At 41.1% G+C, this 18831-nt stretch overlaps 1 protein-coding gene across 16 annotated transcripts in view; it reads right to left on the bottom strand.

The window, feature by feature from the left end:
* Window positions 1-18831, bottom strand: part of MYCBP2 (MYC binding protein 2) — a 380821-nt gene that overhangs the window by 72980 nt on the left and 289010 nt on the right. For 8 of the 16 annotated variants that reach the window (XM_069758078.1, XM_069758080.1, XM_069758086.1 and 5 more), the window contains 8 exons: window positions 16978-17093; window positions 15871-15968; window positions 15122-15238; window positions 14470-14610; window positions 10053-10127; window positions 5403-5627; window positions 4724-4856; window positions 3129-3248 (listed from right to left, as the gene is read on the bottom strand). In XM_069758078.1, coding sequence (XP_069614179.1) covers window positions 3129-3248; window positions 4724-4856; window positions 5403-5627; window positions 10053-10127; window positions 14470-14610; window positions 15122-15238; window positions 15871-15968; window positions 16978-17093 — 1025 coding nt within the window. The remainder of the gene's footprint in view (window positions 1-3128; window positions 3249-4723; window positions 4857-5402; window positions 5628-10052; window positions 10128-14469; window positions 14611-15121; window positions 15239-15870; window positions 15969-16977; window positions 17094-18831) is intronic. The other 8 variants (XM_069758082.1, XM_069758087.1, XM_069758094.1 and 5 more) reach the window with 4 other exon arrangements.

Genomic DNA, 18831 nt, shown 5'->3' with positions numbered 1-18831 from the left:
GCGGCAGCATGATAGCATCTATGTGAATTTGATGGTATACATAAATTCATAACAAAAAAAATAAAAAAGAATCAGTCTGAAAATGGCGCAGTAGCAGCTATCAGTGATCTAACAGCAGCTACTGTGCAGGCGCCACCATCTTGCTGGAGAAAATAAAAGGCTCTTCCAAGATGGCGCCACCGGCGCCTGCGCAGTAGCATCCATCGGATTGCTGATAGATGGTACTGCGCAGGAGGCACCATCTTGCTGAATAAAAAAAAAAAAAAAAGGTCTCCACTAAGATAGCGCTGCCTGCACAGCAACTATCGGCAATCCGATAGCTACTACTGTGCAGGAGGGGCTGGCGCAATTTTCAGACTGATTTTTTAAATGAATTTATGCATAACATTAAATAAAATAATTAAATACACATTATAGATGCGATCAAGCTGCAGTACAGGCAGCGCCTACATGCATAAGGTGTTTTGCATAAGGGGGCAGGTCAGTGAGGGATCATTGACCTGTTAGGAGCCATACTGGTGAATACCTAATCAGGGCACCACATGAAGCCCCACAGCCCCGCCCTGGAGCACGAGCAGATCATTAACTGAAAACTACAAATAAAGATTAAACAACAACCACAAGACAAATTTCACCAGCCCAGGTATCATTTTAATCAGTGTAACGGCACCGACCCGACACGGTCTATAGGTTACTCAATCCTGCTGACAGGTTCCCTTTAAGTCATACAAAGCAAACACTTTAAATTAGATGCAAAACAATTAGCAGGCCCAAACGAAAATACTTCATTTTGTCACTAATGCTTATGTCTATGGTCACTTGTTACAATATACAGCTCTGGCAAAAATTAAGAGACCACCGCAAAATGTTCAGTTTGCAATAATTTTTGTATTTTTTTCTGACAAAGAAATATGGTCAAAATTTAAAAAACAAACAAAACAAAAAAAGAAAACCTAGTGCTTTCAGACCTCAAATAATGCAAAGAAAACAGGTTCATAATCATTTAGAAACAACAATACTAATGTTTTAACTCAGGAAGAGTTCAGAAATCAACATTTTGTGGAATAACCATGATTTTTAATCACCGCTTTCATGCGTCTTGGCATGCTTTCCACCAGTCTTTCACACTGCTCCTGGCGCAAAAATGTAAGCAGTTCTTCTTTGTTTCATGGCTTGTGCCTATCCATCATCCTCTTGATTACATTCCAGAGGTTTTCAATGGGGTTCAGAGACATGAATGGAGGTCCAAAGATGTATCAAGCCAAGATGAGCCATTTAACAACTATAGTCTAATGTGAACACAGATTTACTAAGAGAAAGGAGAATAGGGGGTTCTCAGACAATACACCCCTTCTCCCGTTCTGATTGAATGTGTGTATAACATGGTAATATATGATCTTTATGTTCGCTACAAATGGTTATCTGGGTAGGATAAAGGCTTAAGCCCTGCAGAACAGTAGGGACTTGTTCACACCCAGCGCTTATGATGCATTTTTTTCCCGTGCTTAGAAAAAAAAAATACGTTTTAGACTATGTGCACACGTTCAGGAATGTCAGCAGAATTTTCCTGAACAAAACCGGACTTTTTCTGCAGGAAATCCGCTCGAGTTTTTTTGGCAGATTTTTTACGTTTTTTTTTGCGGAGAAAAACGCAGCATGTGCACAAAAATTGCGGAATGCATTAAAATGACGGGATGCTTAATGTAAGCGGGGTTTTTTTTAGCGTTTTTTTTCTGCTGAAAACGGCAGAAAACCGTGAAAAATCCTGAACGTGTGCGCGTAGCCTTACAATAACCGCAACGTTTCTAAAATCACATTCACAGTGTGTTTTTGTCGTGTGCAGTTTTTTTTTTTATATATAAACACAGCTGGTCATTTCTTTCAGCATTTTTACTGATTTTTTTCCCCACTGAGATCAAAATGACTTTATAACCAAAACAATTTAAAAAAAAAAAAAAACTGCATAAAATAAACACCAAAATTATGTCACTTCAAAGTGGTTTTTTTGCCATAGTACTCTTTTTTATGCAGAAATTAAAATATCAAAAAAGTTCAGTGTGAACATACCATTAAATGGTTTATGTAAAACTATGTATAAATCTGTGTAGTAAGTGTGGTTGATATTCTGTATAACTTACCCCTAGATCATGCTTATGGACATATAAGGCTTCTTTCACACTAGCGTCGGAATCTCCCCGTTGCAATGCGTCGGGGAGAGATTCCGACACTAGCGTTTAACGCATTGCACAATGGAGGCAGCGGATGCATTTCTCCGGCGCATCCGCTTGCGGGGAGGTGGGGGCGGAGTTCCGGCCGCGCATGCGCGGTCGGAAAAAGCGGTCCGTCAGGAGCAAAAAACGTTACATGTAGCGTTTTTGCTCCCGACGGTCCGCCAAAGCACGACGCATCCGTCGCTCGACGGATGCGACGTGTGGCAATCCGTCGCAAATGCGTCGTCAATACAAGTCTATGGGGGAAAAACGCATCCTGCAAGCACTTTTGCAGGATGCGTTTTTTCTGCAAAACGACGCATTGTGACGGATTGCAGAAAACGCTAGTGTGAAAGTACTCTTAGCCAGGAAAAGCTCTTGACAAATGCCTCGGATGAATGCAAGAAAACATTGCCTGCCTTTACTGGATGCTGTTGTGTGTCATAGCTTATTTTGTGGCACACCTTTTGGCCAGGTCGCTAAGGCTACATTCACATTAGCGATTTGCGCGGTTGCGTCGGGCGCAGCCGCGGCGACGCATGCGTCATGCGCCCCTATATTTAACATGGGGGGCGCATGGACATGCTTTGTGCTGCGTTTTGCGACGCATGCGTTTTTTTGCCGCAAGCGTGGGGCGCAGAAAACGCAGCAAGTTGCATTTTTTTTGGCGTCCAAATTTCGGCAAAAAGGACGCATGCGTCGCAAAACGCTGCGTTTTAGCGTGCGTTTTGTGGCGTTTTTGTTTGCGTTGTGCGTTGCGTCTCTGACGCAACATCGCACAACGCAAATGTGAACGTAGCCTTAATAAGACCCTGTGGACATGATTAGGAGTGTTTTCTTGCATTAGGAATGTGAACCCAGATTTAATCACATTCACTCTTGGCACTGGAAACAAAAGCAAATTAGACAGAAACATACCGTTATTGCCAAGACCATAATCAAATCCTGGCACGATGTTTCCACTTGCTGTACGGCGAAATATCTGAATAGAAAATGGGCTTGGAGGTGGCGTCTGAGACCCCTGATCCAAAGCTTGCTCTATAGAAGGAGAACCAGACATTACTCAGTCACTGCTAAATCAGCACGTTAAAGGGAGAAACAAGATGCTTTTACACCGATGGACACAAGCTCCAGGCCATTTGCATCGCTCTCTAGGCTCAGTACAGAGGTAAAAAAACAAAACAAAAAAAAACAAACATACACATGAAATATAATAAACACACACAAAAATCCGGAAGAAATGCCCCTCAGGGCTCTACCAGAAGTTGATGTGATCATCTGATTTTAACCAAGAAGCCTCTTTCTTGCTGACTTGAATGGCAGGATTGGGGGCCATGTGAATACTCAGCAGTTTAATGTTAGTCAGTCCCCATGCTGCCTGTTGTATGCCCATGGGGGTTACTTTCTGAATGTCGGGCACCACAGGGACTGACTCATGGATGCCTTACTCAGACTTACTCCAGGGTTTATTCCTCTTAGCAAAACGTGCCATTGGCATTTTTAAATTTAAGGTAGAAAGTGTCAGCAAGTACACGACAAAAAAAGAAATCCATTAAAAATAAAACAAAAACAAAATCAGGCCCACAGACTTGTGAGACAATAATACAAATGTATCGGAGGGCTAGTGTGTTTCTTAGGGACAACGCAAGTAGATTTTTGTTTAAATAATTGCCCTATTTAGAAACGTAATATGATTTTAAGTATTTTATTATAAGCCCAATGGCAAGTTATAAAGCTTGGGGGATTCCAATATTTGTGCCAATATAAAAAAATCCTGTAAGTTACTTTTAAAATCAACAAAGCATTAAATGGGATCAAACACCGGGTTTTTTTGCTACGTCATCTGAGAGCATCATATAGGGGCACAGACCCTTAATCCAGCGATGTGTCACTTACGGAGCTGCTTGTGGATATTGATAAAAATCAGATTTACCTGCTGTCGATCTAGCGGTTCTCTGAATGCTGAGCTGTATAACCCCGCCCACACCACTGACTGACAGGTTTGTGTGTACACAAGCAGAAAGCTGCCAATCAGTATTGGGGGCGGGGTTAGACAGAGCTCATAAATATGCTTGACAACCTTCAGCGGGTTTACTAGTCCTCTAGTGATACTGTTTTAATTAGCAGGGGACTTATCAACACTACCCTAAGCCACACAGTAAGTGATACATTATGGACTGTCCCTACATTATTCTGCTCCCAGATTCTCATTAAAAAGATATTAACAGGAAGCAGGGAGGCTGGGGAGCGGTGCGCTCCTGAAGAATGAGGAGGATACAAACCCTTTCAATAACAATAATGTACTGCATTGAACAAAGCTTGAAGGCTGGACACAAGTGATGACAACACACAGGACAGTAAGCAGGGCAAAAAATATATCTTTACATACAAGTTTTTTTTTAGATATTAAGGTGATTGGTCATTTATCTTGATTTGCGAATAACACCTTTCAGAAATTCAAATATAACAAAAGCTATAACAAAGTATATAACAAAGAAAGGTTGTAAACTTGCCATCCTCATGACGGAGGTATTGATTGCCACCAGCATCTCTAGCCAAGGACCAAGCCTCCCCTTCATCATTCTCACAGAATTCTACCATGCTGTTCTTGTCCAGCTGTACCCATGTACCTTCTGAACTGACAACCTGGTACAGAGACAGAAACCACAAGATTCATGGAGTTCATGCAATTGCAGCGCCTAATATGATGAAAATTAATGACTGCATGCTAAGGTGCTGGCATGGTCTGCCTAGCGTAGAAATATACAGACTTTTCTGTGAACATCCGTATTTAAGGCAGAAGCATAACAGCCAGCAGAATAACAATCCAGCAAACAAGGCAAGCTTTGCATGTCCCAATTTAAACCACAGCATCCACATTTCAGAGGTGGATTGAGAAATCGCATGACACACTACATCCTGGGGCGAAATGCATGAACGCTGAAAATCACATTACAAAAGCAACAAATCAAAGGAAAGTCCATCAGCAAGTCAATGTTTAACCTGCACCCATACCATTATATTAGTTTGCAGCTGTCCAGATTAACTCTATTTTCCAGAATTGGGGTTAGTGAATACTCTATCAAATTTGCAAAATTCGCACAATATGAAAACAAAACATGGAAAGAAGAAATGAAAGGGTAAATTACTTTAGCATTTGCAAGACAAAAGCTGTTTTATATAAGTCCATACCTCGCCGACAGCCTTGACTTTGTTTCCCAGTACTAACATTCCAATTGGGATACCTCTTAGGTTTGGGCAACTTCTGATGTTATGACCGGATGGCCCAGTTTTCACTACCTTGTAGAATCCTGGCCCACCCCGGAGTACTGGGACCTCATGCTCTCGCATGGTCATCTCTTGGGTACAACGTACATTGAAATCTTTCATCAAATCCTCTGCATTTGCGGCCTGATCCTGAAAAAGAAAGCAAACACAAGATCTATCAAACTGCCCAGAGCGTCACTGGTAAAATGCAGGATATGTGATCAAATGTCAGTTCAGTATGTGGCATAGCGTCATTTGTCCATCTAACAAAAAGTAAAAGATTGCAACATCTCCTAGTTTATGTGATCAAGGTTCCTGCTCTACCACAAGTAGGTGTATGCAAGTCGGCCAAGTCTTCTAGGATTCTGCCATGTCCGGAATACAATATACATTACACTCTGGCTCATGGCAAAAGATACAGACTGCCTGTACTGAGACAAGGAACTGCTAGCGAGCAAAATTCTTCAGGAAATCCAGGTTAATCATACACTCCTGATAACGCAATTATAGAATCTAATGCCGATTTATACAGAGATTACCACTAGATGTTTTAGAAAAAGTTCCCCCATCAATAGAAAAGGACTCCCTGTTTAAATACATTTTTGTGATAAACTTATTTAAGGCTAGGCTCACATAACATCCGTGCCATCCATGTAATGGATCCGTTAAACGAATGCGCTAACGCTGATGCCCAAATTCACTTTTTTTCTACGATTGCACTAACGCATGGTAGCATTGCATTGGCATGCATTAGTAATAGAGGTCTATGCACAGCGAACGCGTCTGTTCGCTGTGCGTTAGACCTAACGTACACAAAACCTAGGTTGATCACGTTCGATGGTGCGTCACAAAGTAACGCATCATCGCTAACGCATGCCGATTTTGACATCTGTTAGGATGCGTTACGATAATGGATGGCAATGAGTGCGTTAACGGATCCGTTACATTGCGATAGTGCCGCTTATTAACTGATCCGTTAAACGGATGGCCCAAACACAATGTGAACCTAGCCTTAGAATTTTTCACGTCCCTAATTGTAATAAAAACCTAAATAAATTGCAGTTTTCACTCTAATAAACTGATACTTCTTGTTCTGTAGGGATCACCTTTTAGTTGTCATCTCGAAATCACAGGCCAGATAACAATAAGATACACTGTAAATGCAGATACGGGATTCGCCCTCAACTATAGATGATAGTTAGGCACTAGTGATGGGCGAACATGCTCTGATAGGGAGTTATAACTTAAGTATTTGAAAAATATGGTCGAGTCCCTAAGCCTGCAATCCTTGCATGTATTGCAGCTGTCCAACAACCGAGGGGACTCAAACATATTATTCGAGCACGCCGAAGTCACTCTGTTAGCACCTGAGCATGATCGGATCATGACTTATCCAAGCACATTCACTCATCACTATTAGGCACAGCTCACCTTCCCCTCCCTGTACAATAATTTCACAGGTCACAGAACAAGCCAAGCAATATCTGGTATAAGAGTCAATTTACATTTCCAGCCCCTGTAGTCCGTTTTATTTTTAACTTCCAACCATGTACAGAAAATAGAAAAAAAAATCTACTATCAGAAAATAAAACCAAAGTGTGGGTGTAGTGTGATTACAGATTTTAGAAATGTCATATCTTTACTTTCACCTACTAACAGAATTTTTGATTATAGGTGAGGAATACAATTTTGTAACATCCACTGCTGCCATTACTCGTGTTTTTGGCAGCAGTACTTTCTTACACACTAAAAAAAACCCTTAGATTATACAGTTGTGTGAAAAAGTGTTTCCCCTTCCTGATTTTCTATTTTTTTGTATGTTTGTCACATTTAAATGTGACACCAAGCAAATGTAAAATTAGACAAAGAGAATAAGTAAACAAAAATGCAGATCTAAATGAAGGTCTTTATAATTAAGGGAGAAATATCCAAACCTACAGGGCCCTGTGTGAAAAAGTGATTGCCCCCTAAACCTAATAACTTGTTGGGCCACCGTTAGCAACTGTAATAATGAATTTGAGATAACTGACAATGAGTCTTTTACAACGCTCTGGAGGAATTTTGTCCCACTCAGCTTTTCAGAATTGTTGTAATTCAGCCACACTGGAGGGTTTCCGAGCAGTCACCATTTTAAGGTCATGCCACAGCATCTCAAATCGGGTTAAGGTCAGGACTTTGACTAGGCCACTCAAAGTCTTAAAGCCATTCAGAGGTGGTCTTGCTGGTGTGTTTTGATTCATTGTCCTGCTGCATAACCCAAGTGCGCTTCAGCTTGAGGTCACAAACAGATGGCTGGACATTGTCTTTTGGGATTTTTTGGTACACCGCAGAGCTCATGGTTCCATTTACCACAAGTCTTCAAGGTCCTGAAGAAGCAAAACAGCCCCAGACCATCACACTACCCACCACATTTTACTGATGGTATGATGTTCCTTTTCTGAAATGATGTGTTACCTCTTCGCCAGATGTAATGGGACATACACCTTCTAAAAACTTCAACATTTGTTCAGAGTTTTCTCAAAAAATTCTTGGGGATCATCAACATGTTTTCTGGCAAAACCGAGATAAGCCTAGATGTTCTTATTGCTCAGCAGTGGTTTTTGTCTTGAAACTCTGCCATGCAGGCCATTTATCTCCAGTCTAAGGCCTGCAGTTCTTTGGATGTTGTTGTGGGGTCTTTTGTGACCTCTTGGATGAGTCGTCGCCGCGGTCTTGTGGTAATGTCCCAAAAGCTTGAAAATGGCTTTATAACCTTTTCCTGATAGATCTCAGTTACTTTGTTTCTTATTTGTTCCAGAATTTCTTTGGCTCGCAGCAGGATGTCTAGCTATGGAGAACATTTTGGTCTACATCACTTTGTCAGGCAGGTCCTATTTAAGTGATTTTTAATTGAGAACTGGTGTGGCAGTAATCAGGTTTGTGTCTGGCTAGGTAATTTGACCTCACTTTCCCAAATATGTGATAAACTAAATATAAAACATAAATTAAGGGGAGGGGGGCAATCAATTTTTCACACAGGGCCTTGCAGATTTAGATTTATTTTTCCCTTAATACTAAACACCTTCATTTAAAAACTGCTTTTTGTGTTTACTTGTGTTATCTTTGTCAAATGTTTTAGATCGCCAAACAAATTTAAATATTAAAGTGTGACAAACAAGCAATAAAAAAGGAAATCAGGAAGGGCGAAAACACACTCACTCAACTGTACATTTACGGTAGATTAGAAATATTACCACTGATATATTAGGGCTTGCTGAGGTTTATTTCACATTCAGCATGAGCAAAAAAAATTAATAAATAAAAGAGTATTATTATAATTGACAGACATTATATGGCCAATTCACTCAGATGCCAGGCAGATGCAGCAATCATGCCTGAAGGCCAAAAGATCACACTGTGGAGATTAATGATGGGAAATACCCCAGACATAAACCCCTGTTATACACTGCAAATGGGATGTGAACCAGACAGGGATCAATAACGTATTACATTTACCCAACCCAGAGTTAAATAGATATTTAATGCCCACAGAGGGACTTATTGTTACTGGGGTATGCAGTGTACTGCATGCGTTCCAGTGTCCTGCACAGCTAGGTAGCTAGTTATTTTTTATATTTATAACTAGTATCGGAGTTAAATCTATCAGCAGAAAAACCTTGCTCCTTCCCAAAGGATTGGCTACAGCGTATACATTACAATCAAAAACCAAACACGAGAAAGGATATAACGCCCCAAAACAAGTGCAAAAATACAATTTTTTGTTTTACCCCCCCCCCCCACTACTTTGTTGCCTTTTAAAAGTAAGAAATTATGTTTAATTAAGAAATTTTTAGCGTAATCAATAGTATTTACATTCAAAAAGGCTTAGAAAATGGAGCTTAATAGATCCACTAAGTTTGAAAGGAACTGGTCAGCAGGTTTGTAGATCCCATATAATGTCATCCATGTAAAGTCCCTGTAATGTTGATGACAATCATATCTTAATTTTACATGTCCATGCCTCAGATTTATAGAAATCTATTTGCAAATTTTCATGTATACGAGTCGAAAGTACCCGGGGCATTGCCTTACACTTACAGCTACCCCCACGTCTCCCACCCGCAGACAGGTTACCGTCAGTGACTGACAGGTCATGGTCATCTGTGACCTGCTCCTCCATGCGAGATCTTGTGCAAGTGACATTATTCCCAGGTGTGGCACATGGGCAGATAGCAGGTCCGCCTTTCCAACGTCAAGATCTTTCTGGGCACATACTGCCCCAAGAATGATGGCACTTGTGTGAGATCTTGGGCGGGTGAGCAGGTAACAGAAGAGGTTTTATTACTCCACATCTGTTACACAAAACTCCAAAAGGTATGGACTTAATCAACATTGCAGGGGCTTTACATAGATGAGGATAGTTTAGGGTCTAAGAACCTGCTGACCGGTTCCGTTTAAGAGGTCTACTTCTGCAACACATATCTACATCCACTAAAACAGGATGGGATAGGAGAAGAAGATAGATGGAAAGACAAATATTAAGACACCGTATCGGCGAATCTGAAAGACTGGTGAGGGCAGGAACACAGGACTCACCTGAGGAAAAAAGGTTTTAGAAGTCCAAGATACAAAGTCCAAATCCCTGGTTCCTTGGCTAGCATAAAAGATATTCTGAGTAGCAGAAGTTTAGAGAGAAAACATTGACAGAGAAAAATCGAAAAAGGAGCAGCAGATTATACAAAACGCCATTAATGAAAGGAAACACAGAATAGAAGAGTCAGCAATTTCTGCAGTGTATAACATTCTGTATAGACAACACTTGGAGCAATACAGGTTAGATGCACTCTGGAAGGGATGTAGTGTGTCATGCCATTCAATGAGGAGCTGATCGCAGAACGCCGTAAGACTCAATGTAAAACTACACATGCCGGCAAGTAAACCAAGGAAAGGAGCACTCCAGGCATAATGGATTCACTGGGAAATTGGTAGTGGAAGCATTCTCTTGGATTCAGAGTCATGCACTATGCCCGAGTACTGCACCAGGCATATGACCCAGTGATTCCGCTTTACCTGGAGTGCCACTTTATCTGCTGGTTAAGGTTACACATCCACAAGTATCAAACAATATTAGCATTCTTTTCAACACTATTGTTTGGTTTCATTTTCCACTTGTAAGCACAATTATAACAGAGGGTTACCGAAGGAGTGTTTTTGGATTAACAGAAAATGGATATCTTTTATAAAATGAAGCTGAGGGAACAAATGTTGCACTATTCGTCAAAGTAAAGAAAAAAAAATACTAGGAACCTGACAGACCCATAGATCAAAAGCATCTGTCCGGGTCTAAAAAAACAGAGCTTGTGATAACCTCAAAGGTGCAATTAACCCTGTATAGAAAGACCAGGAGTTTGTCTGGTGGCGTCAACAGTCTATCAAATGGCTCTTAAAAATGCTGAGAAATGAATCACATTGTCCACATTTATTAAAAGCGCTGTTATTTTTACATTCATTTGTAGATCACGTTACACTAACATTTACACTGCTACATGCAGCTCAAATGTGTCACTACGGACTGGAGCGGTGAAAACTCGTCACAACCGAGGATACCCTAAACCTAGGAAAAGGAGATGAAAGCTATCCCAGGAATCTCGCCCATAATATACTCTATTGTGTCTCATATTACACATAAAATTGAGAAAAATGATAAAGGAATCTCATCTGCGTGTCTCAGGATCTGAACTCCCCTGTCCTCACTCTGCTTTGTCTGGCCGTAAGACAACTGTCCGAGCCCTTTCTCAGCAAGGATAGGAGGGGGTCGCCCCAAGCTAACGGTGGAACGGATTGGCAGGAGATTATTCTTTGTGCTCTGTAGGATTTCCACAAAACTGACAGGCAGAACAAGCTAGACTAACAGAAGAAAACTTACAGAAGAAAACTAGGTTCCTGGTTTCATTTAAACACTCGGTTTTAGTTGCAGATTGCTTTTATGTGGCCATGATATTCCACTGCACGAAAAGTAAAAGGAAGTAAAACCAGAAGGTCCTTTATACCCGTGACCAACGACATTCTGCAACTTGTCAGCAATCAAAACTAAAAATGGGTTGTCCAGATTTACAAAAAGGAGCGTCTGATTTTTTTTTACTGTTGGGACAATAATTGGGGAAATGTTTAACAATTAATCACTCCTTACAGAGAAAACAAAGGGATTAATAGTATTCTAAGCATCAGATACCCGCTTTGAAATCTAGAAATCCACAACCGGGCATTTGTAAAGATACTGCCCAATGAGTCCCCCTCCTTCACAGGCAGTTATGTCAGAGATCATTTGAATCATGATTATTATTAGTTTTTAAATAATGGAAAATGTTCCCATTAAAGGAGTTATCTGGTCAAATTATCCTGACTACTTATCTTTAAGATAAGTTATGGACTATCAGAGGAGCAGGTGTCAGACACCGTGCACTCCCAAGATCAGCAGTCATTTGTACCGATGCCGCTAGATGCAAACAACGCCAATTGTAGCGGCAGCTGTGAGTTACTGCAGAGCAGCTACTACCAAAGTAACAAGAGCTTTTCTGCCTTCCATGTGGAGTGGAGCTGTGCCATGCAGCTCTAATCAGGGTTTACACCCTGCAGCTACTGGAGCAAACGGCTGATCAGTGGGAGAAGAGTTTTTCTGAGATTTATTTAAAATGCATTAGCTGCTACAGACCATTCATGCGTGTATATAATTAGGAAGAGGTGACCATTAGTGATGAGCGAACGTGCTAGGATAAGGCGTTATATGAGCATGCTTGTGTGCTAACAGTCTTCGGAGAGCTTGAATAATGTGTTCTGAGTCCCCACAGCTGAAGGTCTCACGGCTGATCGACAGCTGCAACTCATGCAGGGATTGCCAGTTTGTTAGGGTCTCGAATATATTTTTTGGAGCACGCCGAAGACCCTCTTACCACATGAGCATGCTCAGATAACGCCTCATGGTGATCATAGAACACGCATGTATAATAGTGCAAAGTCTACAACATTAAGTAGATTTCAAAAGAAAATCTTGGCACTCAACTTCTTATTTTATTTTCCTACGAAATTTATAAAGTACTAAGGTGCGTTTCAGCCCAACCTAAGCTTTCATTGGCATCTAAACAAGTAACCATACATCACATTTAATAGTAATGTCTCCAGGAAATTGCATCAGGATTTGCATTAAAGTTGTGTGTGCTGGGGCGGTCTTTGACTTTTTCCTTTTGATTTTATTGATTTCATGTCAACTACCTGGACAGGGGATTGACGATCATTTTAGAACAAAATATTAACCAAAGCTGCCTAAACAATCATAAACCAAAATTGCTAAGAAAATATAGTAAATGGAGCATTATACAATCTAGAAAAACAATTTTAATTGGATCCTCCTGCCTGTTCTATCAAGTACTTAAAGGACTCCTGTGTACAGACTTCTGGATTATGGGTGTGCAGAAAAAACAGCAGGTATAAATGCCACGTCTCTATCCCTAAATGGGCCAAAGGGATAAACTGTGCTGAAGTTTTTACATCAAACTGGAAAAAGGTAACAAATGCACCTAAAAGACATGATCTAAAGGGTTTGTCTACTCTGAGCAGTACTAACATAGGCATGTCCTAAAAGTCAATTATAAGGGAGAAATCCAACTCAAAAGTAATCTCCACCTAAAACATGTGAAATAATCACACTCTGAAAATTAAGAGTCCTCTGCTATAATGGTAACTTAGAGCTCGGCCATGACACAGGCACAGCCATATTGCCATCTATTTGAAGATTGCAGTGTGTAGTATATATTTTAAGTACAATCAAAAAATTATTTTTGGTTATCAACAGATCCAATGAGTATAAACTATTAAAATCCATAAAATATTGCTAGACCCAAAAGCGGGGTATAATGGCGATCAGCGTACACCGACAGCCAGCAATACTCTGCGTGATCTACAAGCCTGCAATGTGCTTCTACAGGGTGTGCATAAAAAAGGGGGTTCTCGGTGCTTTATTGGGTAGGTAGACTACTGTGTCAATTAGGCTACTTACACACTAGCGTTGTTTGCTGTACGTCGCAATGCGTCGTTTTGGAGAAAAAACGCATCCTGCAAATGTGCTTGCAGGATGCGTTTTTTCTCCATAGACTTGCATTAGCGATGCATTGCGACGTATGGCCACATGTCGCATCCAACGTGCGACGGATGCGTTGTGTTTTGTCGGACCGTCGGCACAAAAAAAGTTGCATGTAACTTTTTTTGTGCGTCGTGTACGCCATTTCCGACCGCGCATGCGCGCCCAGAACTCCGCCCCCTCCTCCTCGGATCTTACAATGGGGCAGCGGATGCGTTGTAAAACTACATCTGCTGCCCCCGTTGTTCATTTTTTTGCAGTTTGCGTCGGTACGTCGGGCCGACGCATGGCAACGGCCCCGTACCGACGCTAGTGTGAAAGTAGCCTTAGTCATTTCCAAGATGTTTCTAAGAGGCTCCTAGACTAGTGTGAAATGATAACTGGGGCTTTACCCAACTATGTTATGGTAAAGAAGGTGTATCTGTAAGAGGAGGATTCTAGAGAAATGTGGAGCCAATGGGTCAGCCAGGCAGGATGCGGTGCTTGGGTTAATAATGATGCTAATATTTGTACAATATGCAAAAGAAATAATCAGTAGAACTGATGACCATTTCAACACACATTATTGCATATATATGTAGATAATTTCCTATTAGAGAAAATAACAGACGGCACAACCAACAAAAGGTATCGGAGTACAACAAGCACGGTGATACTGTGATGAAGTGACCATTCCTGAAGATGCAGACCGTACAGATCTATTTATACAAATGCCTCTTAAGATTATTTCATCCAATGCATAGATGTGCAATGTTAATAACTTGTGACCCATATTACAGACACCAAAAATCGACAATGAATGAAAGAACTTAAAGTGACATATCCGTGTATTGCAGGGGAGCCTCTACGGCACTGTGATAGGGGGTGCCTTTTACTTACATCAACAGGAGCCAGGAGACTCTTGCCGAGATGCTGATTAAAAGACAGGCACCAAGCTTCATTGTAACCATTCATGTTAGGAACATACTTCTTTATTGTCTCATCATTCAGCCTGAGCCACACACCATCATCATTGTGGATCTAGATGGGAAACAAGCAACAATAGCGAGCCATGCTCTCCTGTAACTACTTTTTGGTTAGCAAGTTCTATGTGGCTCTTTCTAAAAGCCAATAGTAGATGTGAAGCACAACTGTGGGGTCTAGGCCACATGCATCACCAGTGATACACAGGTGCAGTGAAGAGTGTGAACAGTGAAGAGTGGGGGGACAACGCTCACATGGATAGACCAAGAAAAGAGCATGGAAGCAGGCAGGACTGGCAGTGTAACACTACAGGGTAAGGCAGGAAAGTATGCAAAAGTGTAATTAACACAATTATTGAAACTTACGAGAACAGAAAACGTTATAATGCACATTTGATGCTTTATCTGAAGACATAACTGAACTGCCTACTGCAGCATTACCGTAAATTATTGCAGCAATTAATAAAATCATTAATTAGCCTTTAAGTGCCATATAACTTGGTCAATGACCCATTATAGTCGGCCATGAGAAATTAAATATCCTTAACAAAGAGTGTCTAACGGTTTACCTCGTCAACAAAAGCGATGGTTCCATTGACTTTCACTATGCCTATCTGCTCACTCTGAAGGGAAGGGTGGCTACGAATACGGAGCCCTGCACTGTCCTTGGCGACAAATTTGCGAACCTATGAAGCAGAGGTAGACAGAAAGGAGAGAAAACCTAAAGCGCAACAGCACAGCAAAAACAAAGCCTGAAAAACACAGCGCATCAAAAAATAAGGGGATATAGTAAGGCAAAAAAAGTTACAGGTTGTTGCTAGTTTCCCAGAATAATGCAATGTTGAATAAAAAGAGCAGAGCTGATAAAAAACATTTCTGAAAAAAATAATACACAACATTCTCAGCAATGGACTCAAGCCAAAGCTGGCTCTAAATAGTATCAGACAGTAGGCTTTAGGTTTCCCTGTACACTGAACAGTGCAAACATTATCAAAGTGATGTGATCGGAGTTTTATGTCCTTAGTCTATCCGATGTGTGGCAGAAACAGGTCAGGCATACAATTCATTAGATTGGTTTATTGCCCTTTCCTTACGACTGATCTTGTACACTACTGCACGTCGCCAAGTATCTTCCTCTCAACATCTAATTCTACTACTCAGAATATAACTTCAGTCTGTGGGTCCATGCGCCGGACGGTCAGTCTATACTATCATTTAGAAATGGGCTAAAAGAGCAAAATTAATTATGCTCAATTTAATTATCAAAATATCATTGTTCGAATGAAGTTAAGGAAGTTTAAGCAATGTAATAATCTACCTTGTTAGGTTGGGGCTCTGCTTTTGGTTTTACCAACTGTGTCCCAGGAGGAATCATTCCTTTAGGTGGATCCTTTACTTTGACTTCTAATCCTGCATCTGTATATTCAAAAAAAAGAAAGGAAGATAGAAAAGACATGTATAAACTTAGCATACAAAGACAATGAAAAAAAAAAGAAAAGAAAGTTTGCTGCAAAGCTTAAAGAGTTCCTGTAATTGGGCCAAAGTGGCCAGTATTTACTTATTTATTCCCACTGCCCCTCTGACTATTCGGTTTCCTTTACATCTGCTATACGTTGTGAGATATGGGCATTTTTTATTTATTGACAATTTTGATGGTCTTTACCAACGGGGTGTTGCTCACAGGGTAATAATATAGGGCAGCCTCAAGACCCTCACTCTCCAAGGATTCTGGTGAGCCTCACCCACTTGTAACACTATAAAAAGAAAAACTAAATAAAAAGGCCCATATCTCTGGAACTGTATGGGAATACTTGGAGTTTAAGTTTATAGCACTCCTGTGAACTGCAGCACTAGAAGTATGGGAGGAGGGTTGCTGACACTATTCAAGGTTTTTATTTTTTTTTTTATAAGACCTTTAGGAGAAGCAACGATCATCATCTCCCACCTATCAATTGGACCTTTTATGTACTGTACTTTATACTCGCTTGTCAACAATTTTGTCTGCTTCTGGTCAGGCGCCAACATGAGTTTTCCATTTTCACACTGCATTCTATGGTAACTTATCATTCCCATGAGAATTCATCACATGGACTTGTTAAGTGAGTGCCAACTCTACCAGCTAGCAGAACAGCAATTATGCTCAGATCTATTTTTCCACATAAGGTAAGAAGTTATACAGTAGGGAAGGCTTAACTGTAATTATTACTGATAATCATCATCACTGACTGTGATAAGAGTTGGATACTCCCATGAGGAGTCACGGTGGAAAAGTCCAAACAGGAAGTTAAAATGCCGGTAAGGGTCCCCGATTCAGACTATTATTTAATGGATTCAGTGTGATATTTAGTGACAGCAGCTGTTAGATGGAATTGCTATATGAAAACTTTGATGGAAAATTCCCTATGCCATAAATATAGTATATTACCAATCTCTATTCCATCAATGGTGACATGTATGGTATAAAGGCCGACAGCACCAGGAGTCCAATTTGCACAATAGGTTCCATCATTGTTGACTCGAATTAACATATTTTCACTCGGCCTATGGAAGGAAATAAGGCATACATTATACAAACAGAGGCATATCCAAGCAATATAAACAAAGTAGCATATAAAGTTAACAGCAGTCCGGTACCTAAAAGCGCTAGATTGGCGAATATTGAGTTGTGCAATTAAGGTTCATTATTATCTTTTCATCGTTATCACAGTTTTAAAAAAACAAAAACACTGCTTTAACAAATTGCAATGGCATTTAGAAAAAAAAAAAAAAAAGACTGCTTTAGTCTTTGGGAACGGGAAATTTAGTTCTGTGTATTTATTGTATTGTAAAATAGATGAGATTATCCCACTCTGGTTGCACAAATACAACGCAGCCACCAGTGATAAAGCTTTTCACCGAAGCAGCGCATGACTACTTTACCATTTGAATTACATAACAGCAATTGACAAAAAGATGGTTTTGTGTGTACTCACTGTAAAATCCTTTTCTCCGAGCCATTCATTGGGGGACACAGACCGTGGGGTGTATGCTGCTGCCACTAGGAGGCTGACACTAAGTGATACAAAAAGTTAGCGCCTCCCCTGCAGTATACACCCTCCTGCTGGCTCTCAGCTAACCAGTTTGGTGCAAAAGCAGTAGGAGATAAATAACATGAGCTTACAGCATGTCATATTATATGTGAGAGTATAGCATAACAGATTATAAAAACTAGCATAAGCTAATACCAGGGTGGGAGCCGTTTCCCCCAATGAATGGCTCAGAGAAAAGGATTTTACGATGAGTACACAAAAATCCATCTTTTTCCTTCGCCTCATTGGGGGACACAGACCGTGGGACGTCCCAAAGCAGTCCCTGGGTGGGGACAACATCAGATCAGGCCCTGTGTAACCGCTACTTACAAGTGCGCCACCGCAGCCTGCAGAGTCCGCCTGCCCAGACTCCCATCTGTGGAAGTGTGGGAATTATAGTGCTTCAAGAATGCATGCGGACTGGACAAATTCGCAAGCTTGCAGGTGTGTCTTGTCGACGCCTGGTGCCTAGAACTCATGATAGACAGGGAGATAGGCTTACATCTAACACGGAAGGACTCCTGGATGCTGAAAGGAATCCACCAGGGTAACATGGCCGATGAAACGGCTAAACCCTTCTGTAAACGTCAGGAAGCCTTCCTCTTACCGTCAGGAAGACATACCTACTCAGAGAACTCGCTTCGTCTGGAATATGGGGAACTCATTCCATTTTGTGGACTGGTCCTGAAAGAGATGAGGGAAGAACTATGCCCTCATAACAGTGGTAATACAATACCACCTTGGTAACAAGGGACGGGGATGGCCTGAGGACAACCTTGCCTTGAAGGAAATAAGGGAAAAAGTCTGAAAGGACCGAGCAGTTAGCACCGAAGACTCGTCAGGATGAGGATATCGCAGAGAAAAAAGGGACAACCTTCCCTGATAGTAAGGTCTGTCCGGATCAAAAAAGTCGACTGTAAGACTCACAGGACCATTAAGGTCCCAATGATCTAACGGTATGCGATAGGAAAGAATTACTCGTGAAAACTCCCTGCGAGAAAGTCCCTACTTGCAGTTTTGTTGCAGAAAGGCAGAAAGCTACCAGCTCCGCAAGCAAAAAAACTGACGTGGCCAGTGCGGATTTCCGAGCATCACTGGGGGCTATTTCTGCTTCTGAAAAGCTTTTGGAAGTAGTGGAAGGGTAGTTATGGAAACTGGTACCAGTTCATGCGATGGCTCTTGGAATTCGAGGCCGAATCACGAACTCGAGT

The sequence above is a fragment of the Ranitomeya imitator genome, chromosome 3, assembly GCF_032444005.1.
Source record: "Ranitomeya imitator isolate aRanImi1 chromosome 3, aRanImi1.pri, whole genome shotgun sequence".
NCBI lineage: Eukaryota > Metazoa > Chordata > Amphibia > Anura > Dendrobatidae > Ranitomeya > Ranitomeya imitator.
The sequence above is the reverse complement of the archived record's forward strand: the minus strand, read 5'-3'. Positions and strand labels throughout refer to the sequence as shown.